Genomic DNA, 13,782 nt, shown 5'->3' on the forward strand with positions numbered 1-13,782 from the left:
TTTTTTTCCAATTTTAGATAACATATAACATCAGTTATCCACTGACTTAAAAGAGGTGAGTTAGGATTCTTCCAGTTGAGCAAGATAAGTCTACGTGGCAATAGTGTAGTAAAGGCAATTGCGATTTGTTTGTCCTTCTCCACTTTAAGCCCATATGGAAGTACACCAAACACAGCTGTTTATGGATTAGGAGAGATTATGACACCAAGGCTGTCTGAAAGGCATTAAAAGATTTTTGTCCAAAATTATGTTAATTTGGTGCACGCCCAAAACATGTGGCCTAGTGAGGCTCGAACTTGATTGCAACATTCGCAGGTTGGATCTTGCCCTGAAGACATCTTGGACAATTTTAAATGAGAGAGATGCGCTCGATATATCATTTTAAGTTGAATAATTGTATGCTTTGCGTATATGGAGCTCGAGGGAATTCTGTGCATTGCTACCTTCCATTCCTTTTCTGAGATGTTGAGGGAGAGATTCTTTTCCAACTGACCTCTGGGATCTTTGAAAGGGAGGGACTTTAAATAATGTTTTTTATATATTACAAAAATGCTGTTTGAGTCCTCAAGACTGATCAAAATTTCTTCTGGTATAAATGTAGGTGGGAGGTGAGGGAAATTGGGTAAGTTTTGTTTAACAAAGTTTCTAATTTGAAGGTAGCGAAAGAAATGTGTTGCTAGAAAGTTAAATTTGGACTGTAATTGTTCATAGGATGCGAAGACGTTGTATATGTACAGATTTCTAAATGATTTAATCCCAGAAGTTTACCAGACATTAAAACTGCGTACGTTTGAGAGGCTGGAAAAATGTGGTTATCGTGCAGAGGAGCCACAGATAAAAGCTTCTCTTTCTTAAAATACTTCCTACATTGGTTCCATATTCTGAGTGAGTGAAGCACTATTGGATTGTTAGTATATTGGCGATGACTTGTACTTATTGGGGTAATTGTGTCTGCTTACCTATTTTGTCAATGTCCAGGTTTTTAAAGCTTGTACTGTATATTCGCTGCCCATTAATAAAATTGAAAGTTAGATAAAGCCATGCCACCTTCTTCCTTAGACCTTTGCAGGGTCGCCTTTTGGATACATAGATGTTTTGAATTCCAAATAAATTAGGCTATGGTTGAATCTAATTTCTTAAAAAATGATTTATTGATGTATATTGGAATGTTTTGAAATAGAAAAAGAAGCTTAGGAAGGATATTCATCTTGACAATGTTAATTCTTCCAGCTAAAGCTGAAGGGTAGACCATCTATGCAAGTCTTGCTTAATTTTTTCCATGCAGACAGCAAAGTTTTTTTGATAAAGAGCTTTATGTTTACTGGTGATGTTTATCCCTCTGCGATGATAAAAGGGAAGGTGTCCAATCTCATTTTGTGTGCTTGAGAATTCACTGGAAAGAGCACACTATTGTTCAAATTAATTCTGAGACCAGAAATCTTTTGAAATTCTGTAAGTGATGTTAGGACTGCAGGCACAGTATTTTGTAGATCACATATATACAGTACCATATCATCTGAATATAGAGAAATTTTCTGTTTATGTCCTTCTCTGATAATCCCCTTTATCTCATAAGCATTTCAACAGTGAACATCCAGTGGCTCAATGGCAATTGCAAACAGCAGTGGTGACAAGGGACATCCTTGTCTAGTACCCTGTCCTAGTGTGAAGTAGTCTGAATTAATGTTGTTAATACAAACTGAAGCTTCTGGACAGGTATACAGTAGTTTGATCGATGCACAGATGTTTAGATTAAACCCAAATTTCTCCAATATGGTAAAAAGGTAGTTCCATTTAACCATATCAAATGCTTTTCTGCATCCAACGATAATATCTCTGAGGTGTTTGACTTTGTTGGTGAATATATCACATTAAACAGGCATCGAAGATTGGAAGCGAAGTGTCTGCCTTTAATAAATCCAGTTTGGTCTTGTGATATTACCGAAGGCAGCACTTTCTCAATCCTTCTAGCTCGGAATTTAAAAAGTATCTTTACATTGTTATTCAACAGTAAAATTGGTGTGTATGATGCTCATTGTAATAAGTCCTTATTTTGCTTAGGAAAGATGGTAATTAGAGCTTGACGAAAAGTTTGAGGTAGAATTTTATTGTCCTTATCTCCTGTAAATGTTGCTAATAAAAGGGAAGCTAGCTTAATTGAGGATTTTTATGACATTCTTCAGGGTAGCCATCAGGGCCTGCTGCTTTCCCACTCTGAAGTGAGTTTATAGCATCTAGTAATTTTGATAGTGCCAGAGGTTTATCCAATTCTTCTGCACTGAGAGTATCTAGTGTTGGTATTTGTAATGCATCCAGAAATGCATTAGGTTGTGTCTTGTCTTCTTTAAGCTCAGTAGAATATAAGGACTTATAGTAGTCTCTAAATGTGTGCATTAATTTTTGTGATCAATGATTTTGTCTCTGTTTGTGTTGGTAATTGCTGGAATTGCATTGCGAACTTCCTGCTTGTGGATTTGTTGAGCTAAAATCTCATTAGCTTTCTCTCCGTGTTCATAGTAATGATGTCTTGATTTAAAAATGAGTTGTTCTGTTTCTTTAGTTGTCAAGAGGTTTAGTTCTGAATGCAGAGCCTGTCTTTTCCTATGAAGTGCTTCATTTGGACACCTGGAATGTTCTCAAGCGGCACAGATAACACATAAAATCAGTTTTAAAGTGTATCATTGTCTAAAAATAGCTTATGAAAAAGTCATCCCTCAAATGGCCTCAAAGGGTGTGAAAGTCAGAAATACAAAATTAGCATATGTAAAAATGATCACAAATGAGTGAGGAGGTACAGAAATCCTAAATTATGATAAATAATGATAATAATGTATTTTTTTGTATTGCATTACTTTCTCTTCTTGTTTCTGACACTGGCACAGCTACAAGGCAGAGAGAGACAAGAATGCTCTTTGCTCTCTTCTTCAATGGGAAAGTCACTTGCCATTTAGGTACTCCTGGCACCATTATCAAAACAAAGTACCTGATATTGTGAGGACATGCTGAGGAATACTAAATAACTCATAACCCTTCTTGAGTCAAGCCAGATGTGTATGGACTCTTTGGTGTCATTATTGATAGAGCTATACCAAGTGTTACAGAAAAGCGCTTATTTACGCTCTGCAGAAATTACTGTAGATTCACGATTCTACAGTATTATGACTCAGCATCTAGAATATTGTTTTTGGCTTTCTTTATTGCGGTCTACTTTAACATATTTGTTTTGCATGCAGAAAAAAACTATTTTAGGGAAATATTAAAGTAAAAGTAATTACAATTGACTTCAGAGATGTCATAAAAACTGTAGTGGCAAATACAGGGTCAAATCACAGAACAACAATAAAAGATTGGGGAAGGATTGGTTTGGACATTTTGGGCAAACTGCTTACTCAAAACGAGGATTCTAATGATTTGGAAAATTCTCGTGAGCAAGTGGATGGGAAAGAAGGATGAAAAAACCCATAAAAGTGCATTTACTTGTGGTGGACAAAAGCCAATGGCAGTCAGATACAGCTGAGGTAGAATTGACTGTGAATCAATTTGCAAGGCCAAGTCATGAATATTGGAAAAACAACAAGAGATATATGAGACAGACTCTTGAAATGGGTATACTTTATTAATACAAGAAGAGGCATTTATTGAGGTATCTGCACTCATGATGAGTGGTTATAAGATTAATATAAACATTCATCCACTGTTTCCACCGAATCAAGAACCAGTTGGCAAAGCAGTGTAATCTCCAACTCAAATGGGATTCTGGAATGGTGAAGCAACATGCCATGCCCCTGGAATCATCAATTAACCTAACACACACACATTCCTTGGGGATCAGACGAGAAAATCAGAGTACCTGGAGAAAAATGTGCAAGACATGGGGAGAATGTGCTGACTCCATAAAAACAACAACCGGGGCACAGGATTTTGATATTGGATCAATGGAGACACAACTAGCATACTATATTTTATATATATATATATATATATATATATATATATATATACACACATACTGTATATATGTTTATAGTGTTTTTTTCTTCTGCTTTCAGAGCCCCCGAATACATTACCCAAGGATTAACCCAGCTTTTAGGACAGATCTTCTTTAATAATATATAATTAAGTAACATGTTTGCTAAATAGAGTATTCAGTAAATTACTACAGCAGACAAGACTATTGACAATCAAATTCTGATCTATAAATTGTAAAATGTATTCTATATAGTTCCTAAAAGCTGTATCAGCATCAAATTTGAAAATGAAATGTTAATTAACCACTAAAATAAAAGAGTAAAAAAAAAAGCTAGTTCTGAAACGGAAAGATTTTTCAAATGTTAAACAACTGAAAATAATATAACACTGTCCATTAGCCTTGTAAAACACAAACTTCTTACGAAATTACTTCCCTTTATCCTCACTAGTATTTTACTTTTGCATAACTTCATAAACGTTTAGCATATAAATAATATTTTGAAATTATGACTGTGGCTTTTTTGTATTAGAAATTCAATGCAAAAGCACAGAGTAACATGATTATTCTGATTAAGGAATCCCTGATGATAAAGTTAAGATGAATGCCACTTGATTTTTAGTTATATAAATTCCAAAGTTTAAAATTCAGAATAAATCATATACACTTCATTGTATAGAGGGTTTAGATTTATTTTATGGAATCCTGCCAGACTGGGCAATGCCTAAGATTTTAGACTTTACATTTTAGAGGAGAAAAATAAATCCAGTAAATTTGGCATTTGGCAGAAAAGATATCATTTAATAGACACTCAACTGGGAGTAAGCTGAACAGGAGCAGATGACTGTTTATGAGATGGGACTTTGGTGACTGGAGAGTGCTTCCTTTGGTTTTCTTTTTCCTCTGGGAGTGTGTGCCCCACTTTCTGCCCCACTTTCATTTATATACAGAGTGAAGAAGGGCTAATTTTTGACTTAAAACGTAGACACAGAAATCCCTAAGGAGTCCAAAGGTGGAAATCATGGACTGTGCATACTGTATATTTTCTACCTATTCAGAAGGAAAGATGGATTCTACATTTCATTGCTATTTTCCTGCATTAGGAAATGTCTATGGGTGACAGAAAGCTGCACTTTTGTTGATGAGCGTCAACTGGTTTATAATGTAAGTCAGCTCTGACTGTTGTCAATCGAATGCTAAAATCTCTGCCACATGCCTTTCAAGCCAAAACATTCACCATAGTAAATTTAAAAGAAGTTAATAAGATTACTAAACTATATAATTACATACGGCCAATTTAATAATACATTACGTTTTCATCTAGTTGCTGCTTTTGTCTACTGTCACAGCTTCAATTGTGCAGAAGGGCAGGCATGTTTTGTTGTGGGTGTGGTTTTTGAACTCCTCTCCAGAAGAACATGCAATGATGATGTTTTGAAAATTGAAACGTACAGTGTCAAGCTCAGAATCTATAATCTGATCAGTCTGAAACAGAAATGGACAACTAAAAAATAAATTATGTTGTTACTGATACTTTGGCTGCGTTTATCCCAATTTAATTCTCACGTGGGATGATCTTTCTGAGAATTTTACTTATTATTATTATTTGGCTGATGCTATTGTCCAAGGCGACTTACAACATTTAAGATACAATTGGTTGCATTTCTTTTGTTTTTCCAAATGGAGCACAGGCAAACAAAGTGACTTGCTCATGGACACACAGTGTCAGCAGTGGGATTTGAACCCACAACCTCTGGGTATGAAGTTTTAGGTCCAAAGCCTAAACCATTGCACCAAATATACAAGGAGTTGATATGTGTTTTCCTGTCTTCTGATCTGTGAATACTGCTTTACTACAAGATGTACTTTTAAAGGCTTCAGTTTCTTTTGAATTCTGTTGACAAGCTCTTCATCAATCAAAACCACCTTGAATGAAAATGCAATTTCAAGGAAGAAACATCCTCAATTTCCTTTTAACCAGATAATTCCTTTTTACATAGTATCTATCCACATCAAATTACTGCTAATTTGGGAGAACTGTTACATTACTTTAAAGAAACAGTTTTCTCCCTCATTATAAACACTAATAAAAAGCTTGTTTTTTTAAAGAGAAAATATGAAATTATTAATTACCAGAAGAAGGCATGGTTTCTGCTACATAGCTAAACACAGCAGTAACTAAGTAGAACATATTTTATATCTAAAAAGATTTTCATTTTACCTTAAGAGGCTGCCATTTTTCCAAAATCCATAAGCTAAATTAGTTTATTTTACTCAAGGTATATCCTTAGAACAATTGTCCAAGCACTTTTTTTTTGCATTGCTGGTGTATTAATTTTCTTTATTATATACTGAGGATATGTTTTACTTACTCCATCTATTGCACAGTGTATTTTATGTGGGTAATTTTATCTGGTACAGTTCCGTTATTGGAATTATTTGTTTCTGCCTGGTGCTGCTTCCTACACCAAGGATACAATTTTACTTTAGAAAACAACATTGTCTTTCCAGTATTGTCTGTAAATACTGCATTTATATTACAAAATCGAAACATTACTGGCAAAGCATGTTTTATATTATATTACTACTCTTTATGTAAACATAAAGCTATAAATCATTCATTCATTTGTTAACCTGATGTGCTCCTAACAGGAAAATACAGCGTGATTCAAAAAGATTCATCCGATCTCAAAGTGCCATATTTTTCCAACCGTGAAGCGCCTAGAAACCAATCACATACCAACTGAAAGAGGGGATCACAGAGTTTCTGACTGTCACCGGAAGATCACTCCCTTCACTCTGCGCATTTTTCAACAACGAGCTCCCTCATTGCTGGAGCCAACAATTTGGCAATCCACCTATGGCCCCCAAGATCACCAGATTTCACACCATGTGACTTTTTTTTGGGGGGGGTGGGGGGGGGGTATATGTTAAGGATTCTGTTTATGTGCCACCAGTCCCAACAACACTGGATGATCTCCGAAATCGCATTGAAAGGGCTGGGAGTACAGTGACACATGGCATGCTCAATCGAGAATGGGATGAATTTGACTGTTGCATTGATATTGCTCATACAGTTAGAGGAGGTCATATTGAGCACTTGTGAAATTGCATAATAAACTTTATGCTCACCTATACCGTTTATAATTTACTGCATTGTTCTGTAATTATATACAAGTGAAATAAATCATTTTGAAACCAGATTAATCTTTTTGAATCACCCTGTAATTTAGTGTGAGTATAACTGGAGTGTATCTAATGAGCAATGGTTGTACAACAATATTTTATTTTTAACACTTTCCCAAGGGTCACAACAGGACCCTAAACTGTTTGCATGAATATCCGAACTTCTCGTAACCTTCAATATGTCCGGGTGCCTCATGAAGACAAATCTCTCTACAGTGCATCCTGGCACTACTTGGATGTTCACATGGATGTCGGCCTTTGTGCTGAGTTAATTAACTGCCAAGCAGTCTTAACAGTGAGTTCCAGTTAGCCCTTCTTAAGTTGCAGACTAACTGTGGTACTGAACTTCTTGGGTTTAGAATTGTTGTTCTTCATTAATTGTTAAATTGACCCCTGCGATGGCTTGGCACATTTTTCAGAGATGTTTCCTGCTTTGGTTCCCAGTACTGCTGGGACAGGATCTGGCCCCATGTGACCCTTAATTGGATTGGTTTGAGAACATTATTTTATTATTTATTAACTTTGCCCCTTACAATCAATCAAATTGCATTTATTATGTATGTTTTTTGTAAGTCACTATGGGTAAAGGTATCTGCTAAATAAACATAAAAAACAACAAATGATAACATGCCCAAACTGCACCCTGTCTTGCTAAACTATTTATGATTTACCATCATTTATTTTTGGATAGGCTTATTTTAGCAACTAATGTTCTATTTTGTTTTATTTGACTGATCCTAGTCAAATAGGCCTGAAAGAAAAGCAACACAGCCAAATGACCTTGACCACTGGGTACGAGAACCACTGCATTAAAAGCCATAAACGTTTGTCTGAGTCAACTTAAAATATGCTATGCTACCACAATTTCCTTACATTGCACACAGCCATAACAGGTATATTACTTAAGCCGTACGTAATAAAATAGGGATGTCACAGCTTTGCTGACTGAACTCTGCGCCTGTGAGAGAACACCTGACAGAAAGGCTCCTGTTACACAATTTTTGTTTTCTTTTCCCAGGCTTTTCATTATTTTAGGAGCAGGGGCGTTATTATGAGCGGTACATGGGACTTTCTAGTAACATTTAATCCACAGACATGGGGCGTCCTCATCAAAGTCACAATTTAGCATGTTATAACAATTCCCCGCTCAGCGATTTCAATTAAGCGCCCTCATAATTGTCAAGCTTTTTTTCCGTTTCATTTTATTACTGTTATCTACATAATGTTCTTAATTGAACATTGATCGAGAATACTGGAGTCAGGATAGTAAATTACAAAAAGCAGTAAGTCAGCTCCAACACTGTGGCGTTGATTCACAGGCATACCGGCCACGCCACACTCCACGCAGACTTCGGCACCGACATCTCATCGCGCCCGCCGCTCAGAATATTAAGGCTACAAGGGTAAATACGGCACCGGCAGGCCCGTAAAAAAATCAAGGAGAATCGCTACTGCTCGTGGGCTGCACGAATCATGCACGAAAAAGCCGGAGAACAGCAACGATTAATGTACAGTAATCAGCACGCATATCAAACCGACCGTTCTCTTCCAGTCTGGCCAATATCGTCAACATAAATGTATACTAAAACAAGACGGCCCTCATTGTCATTGCTCACTCACCTTAAACGGCTTTTTGGGCGCCATATCACTACCGTACTTCTTCTGCAGAAGTGCACGCTGATTTGCGCTTGCATTTATATATTTAATAATTATCTTTCTTATAATTAGTATGTCCTACTTTTTGAAAATGCTATCTGTGGTGCAAATGTCTGTGGGGATGCTTATTAAAATTACGATTACACTGTAAGTTTATTTAACACTTAAGATTTAGAGAAAACGAGGTTATAAATATCTAAAGTGCGGCTCACGCGCAACCCCGCCACCAGTGCAACAAAAGGTGCTGCACGAGCTCTGCGTGCGCGCCGGCGCCAAACACTGGAGCGAGCTTCTTCGGGCAGTGGCTGCTGTTACCATAGCGACGCAAAGCGAGACTCCCGCGGTTACCTCTTACTGAACATGCATATACTGTACATTGTTCAAAAAGGGGCAACAGCAAATGTATACCTTTCCCGTTTCTGTTTGTTATTATAGTACTTTGCATTACAGCGGAATGTGTTTTCAATCAAAATAGTAACCCATCCTCTTAATTCGCTTTGGGTCTTAAGAAGCCGTGTACTGTCTCGGTATGAATGAACTACTTAGAGTGCACGGTGCTGTCAGGCACACATCCATATCGATTGACCTAACATGCCTTTCGATCAGAAGATGTAACACAGCGTCGTGCATTAAACGATGTGACTAATGCAGTTGCTCTTCCAGGAGTCTCTTAGTCATGAATTTTAATTTTTTATTGCGTTAGTCCTTTTTAGTTTCAATGTAAATAATGATTATTGTGTAAATTTGGTATTATTGTGGAATGAAGCTCTCCTGAATGACAAGGCATTCTCTCAATATCTCTGTGCAAGATAATGATTGGCTGGTTGAATTAACAGAAAAGCATTTGAGGTTCAAACCTGGGTACCAAAAAGCTGTGAAGCAGCGAATGCATATACATACTTGCATAAAGAAATAAACACATGCTGTCCATGTCTGCACTAAAATGGTACCCTGGAATGACTGCATCACAATTTGATATGTTTTCGGTTCTTGGATTTATCGCTGTGAGATGGGATTCTCACCACTTTCTACTGTACTAATATGTTCAGAAAGCTACAGTTAATCTTACAAATGTTTGAGGTTTTCAAGTTTAAAGTTTTCAAGTTGCATTTTGTTTTTGTGTTTCTACAGTACATGCGTAAAAATATACACACATGGAGAAAATAATTAGAAACACATGAACAGCTACTTATCCATGCAATTATCTAAACAGCCAATCATGTGTGTAATGCTGTTGGAAAACTGTGCTTTTAAAGTATTCTAAATACAATTTGTAATGTTTAATTTGTGTATTTTACTGTGCTTTTATTTCTGAATTATTTAGAAAATGACTCTTAAGTTATGGGCTCAGAGCTCATGTGGGAAATGTTCTGTAACTGAAATGGCAGGCAGGTACAAATGACCTCTTTAGATCATTAATATTCATGAGGTATTTTTTCAAACGTGTCAGATTTTGGAAGTAGATAAAATTCTGGGCTGTATGCAAAATAGACATCGACAAGAATTCTGGGAAAATAAGTACAGTATAATTTGTTAAAAGAGTCAGTCAGTCATTATCCAACGCGCTATATCCTAACACAGGGTCACAGGGATCTGCTGGAGCCAATCCCAGCCAGCACAGGGCACAAGGCAGGAACAAATCCCGGGCAGGGCGCCAGCTCACCGCAGGGCGCACACACACACCCACCCACACACCAAGCACACACTAGCGACAATTTAGAATCGCCAATACACCTAACCTGCATGTCTTTGGACTGTGGGAGGAAACTGGAGTACCCAAAGGAAACCCACGCAGACAGGGGAAAAACCCGGGAAGCGAACCGAAGTCTTCTTACTGCGAGGCAGCAGCGCCACCCTGCTGCCTGTTAAAAGAGTGTCATTGTTGATTATGATTTATATATTTAAGCTTAGATAAAGTGACTAGTGTGTGTGTGCATGAAAGAATATGTGAAATGGAGGCTTGGGACTTTAACAGTAACATGTTTCATGTCTAGCCAAATATCAACAATCAGCCAGACCACAGGAACTTATTGGATGTCCAAAATTTTTGACTGATGCAATATCTTGCATAAGGCTAAAAGCAAGACACTATAAATTCAAAGGACTGTAAAAGGCACAGCCAGATAGACATCATAACTACCAGGACTAGGAAGGGAGAGAGTGAAATAACTGCCAAAGAGAAGACCTCGCAGTCAGACTTTGCCACCTACCCTTTCAGTCCTAAGCATCACGCCTGGTTTAAGAAAACAAAGACTACCACAATCAAAGCTACTGTATAGCCACCTGAAATGAAGCTTACTGTGTGACCTTGATTTGAATCATTCAGGTTGTATGTTTATATATCTAACTTTTACACCTGGTTTCTCCTTCAAATTAACATAATTAATGATTGAAATAGTTTTGAGTATTGCTTCGTTAAAGTTGTCCTTTTATTTACTGACATTTAGCAATGATCAATGATAGTTAATAAAATAAAATGTGTCCATTTAGGTTACGTACTGGGGAAGTGATTAGCTCTTGGCTTCTGTTACATTGTGTTGCCCTTTCAACGGTAGTCATCAGGATACAAAAGCCTGATGGGAGTAGCTGTTCTTGGCTTTTGCTAGGGTATTCTGAAGTGTAGCTCTTTCAGGGGAAGCAACCTGAAGACGGATCGACACATAAGTGAATACCGACAGGGATGCCTCGTGAGCAGAATGGCTTCTAGGTCCTGGTAAGGTTGAATTTGAGGTAGCTAGCCTCAGCCAATGTTGAGATATTCTAGGTTTGTATTTGAGCTTATTTGTGCTGAGTGAATGTTGAATAGGTTAAGTTTTGTAGGACATACAGTATATGTGAGTCAAGGCTAACAGTTTAGGCATTTCCAGTATTAACGCACACCAATATAAAACGAACCTCAGAGGTTAAAGTGCCTTTCCTGGATACTTTCACACTACAAAACCAATGTGGTTGAAGCACAATGCATAAAATTATGCAGATACAGGTAAAACACTAGAGCTGACAGAAAGTCTACGGTAACTGTAATAACCGCTCTGTACAACTGTGGTGAGCAGAAGAGCATCTCATAATGCACAACATGTTGAAGACCACGTTGGGTTCCACTGTTAACCAAAAACAGAAAGCTGAGTTTGAAGTGGACACAGGCTCATCAAAACTGGCCAGTTGATGACTAGAAAAACATAGACTGGTTAGATTAATCTCTATTTGTTCTGAGGCCCATGGATAGTAGAGTCAGAATTTGGCACCAGCAGCATCAATCCATGCAGCCAACCTGTCTTGTGTCAACAGATCAGGCTGGTGGTGGTGATGTAAGGGAATGTTTTCTTGGGGCACTTTGGGCCTGTTAATATCAATCACTCTTTGTTTGAATGCCATGGCCTAATTGAGTATTGTTGCTGACCAAGTGCATCCCTTTATGGCCACAATTTACCCATCTTCTAATGGCTACTTTCTGTATGATAATGCATAATGCCACAAAGCAAAATTAATCTCAATTTGGTTTAGTGAACATGACAACCAACTCATTGTTCTTTAGTGGCCTTTCCAGTTTCCAGATCTAAATCCAACAGAACACCTTGGGGATGTGGTAGAATGGGAGATTTGCAACGCGGAAGTGTACCTACCAAATCTGTAGAAATTGCATAATGCAATCATGTCAACATGGAACAGAATCTCAAAGGAATGCTTCCAACATCTTGTGGAATCCATACCATGAAGAACTGAGACTGTTTTGAGAGCAAAAGGATGCACTACCCAGTATAGGTATAGTGGTCCTATTAATTTGTTCGGTGAGAATATATTATATATCAAACACACTAAATCAAAGCAAGTATCTATCTGCAGTAAGAAGCATCCACCCTGGAGCACAAAGTTGGTGGAGTTGATTCCAATGGGCAGTCCAAGTAGGTAGAGTTGGCTCCATCAGGTGCCAATAGAGTCTAGCTGCAAACCTCCAGACCTACACTATGGTTAAGATTAGGATGGTGGCAGGGTTATCTTATTCAAAAAATGGCAAGTACTGTCAATTAAGTTAACTCCACCTACCTGGAGCTCCAAGGTGGACACTCTGGGTTGCAGAGATACCAGACTCAATCAGAGATACCAGACTCTATCAAAGGCATTAATTTTTAAACTTCAGCTCTATTCTGCATTGCTTTCGCCTAAGCAAACAATTAAAACAGGGGTGTCCCAACTCCAGCCCTTTGAAGCTGCAGTGGCTTCAGGTTTTCATTTTCTTTTCTTAATTAGTGACCAGTTTTTTGTTGCTATTTAACTTCTTTTGCCTTCATTTTAATTGACTTGGTATTTAAGATTCAGACCCTTTAATCATTTATTTTTTCCGTAATTTCCAGCCAAACAATAATGAGATACAAAAACAAGTCAACATATGACCAGCCACTTGAGTCCATCATACAACAGCTGATAATAAAGGCTATTGAAGGTCTCAGTAATGATCTGCTCAGGTCATCAAAACATTGTGACAGTGCTCTTAGAAAAAAAGAAGACAGTTTTGGAAATGTCTGCCGTGGCTGCATGAGAGAAGCAACAAGCCATGGAAATAAATAACAAGTTTAATTATCAATAAGAATCGACTTCTAATTATGGTACTGGTTGAAGTGAAATTGGTTGGAGTTTAAGACCCCATCTTAGCTGGTCATCTGTCAGTTCACTTTATTTCTCATTTCTGTTTGGCTGCCATTTAAGGAAAAAAAGAATCAGCTAAGACATTTGAGTCTTAAAAAACACAGCATTTATAATAAAGGGAAAAGAAGTCAATTAACAACAGAAATTGATCAGTGATTAAGAAAGTGGCAAAAGAACCCCAGCAGCCATTGCAGTCTTCCAGGGTTGGAGTTAGAAACCCCTTATTTAGAACATCCTGTAAGAAAATGATGTTATGTATAATATAATAAGTATGCTGCTTCAGCTATGTCATAGTTATTTAGAGGAGTTGTAAGAGTGTTTATGTTCGA

General features: G+C 37.4%; 1 protein-coding gene across 3 annotated transcripts in view; it reads right to left on the reverse strand.

Annotated features, from left to right (window-relative positions):
• Positions 1 to 13,782, reverse strand: part of trim46a (tripartite motif containing 46a) — a 63,244-nt gene that overhangs the window by 29,040 nt on the left and 20,422 nt on the right. The window contains exon 1 of one of the 3 annotated variants that reach the window (XM_028794046.2): positions 8,774 to 9,042. The exons of the other annotated variants lie outside the window; for them this stretch is intronic. Within the exon in view, the coding sequence (XP_028649879.2) occupies positions 8,774 to 8,797 (24 nt within the window). The 5' untranslated portion in view covers positions 8,798 to 9,042. Of the gene's footprint in view, positions 1 to 8,773; positions 9,043 to 13,782 lie in introns of those variants that run through there. 3 annotated transcript variants of the gene reach the window in all.

This window comes from Erpetoichthys calabaricus, chromosome 2 (assembly GCF_900747795.2).
Source record: "Erpetoichthys calabaricus chromosome 2, fErpCal1.3, whole genome shotgun sequence".
Taxonomy (NCBI): Eukaryota; Metazoa; Chordata; class Cladistia; order Polypteriformes; family Polypteridae; genus Erpetoichthys; species Erpetoichthys calabaricus.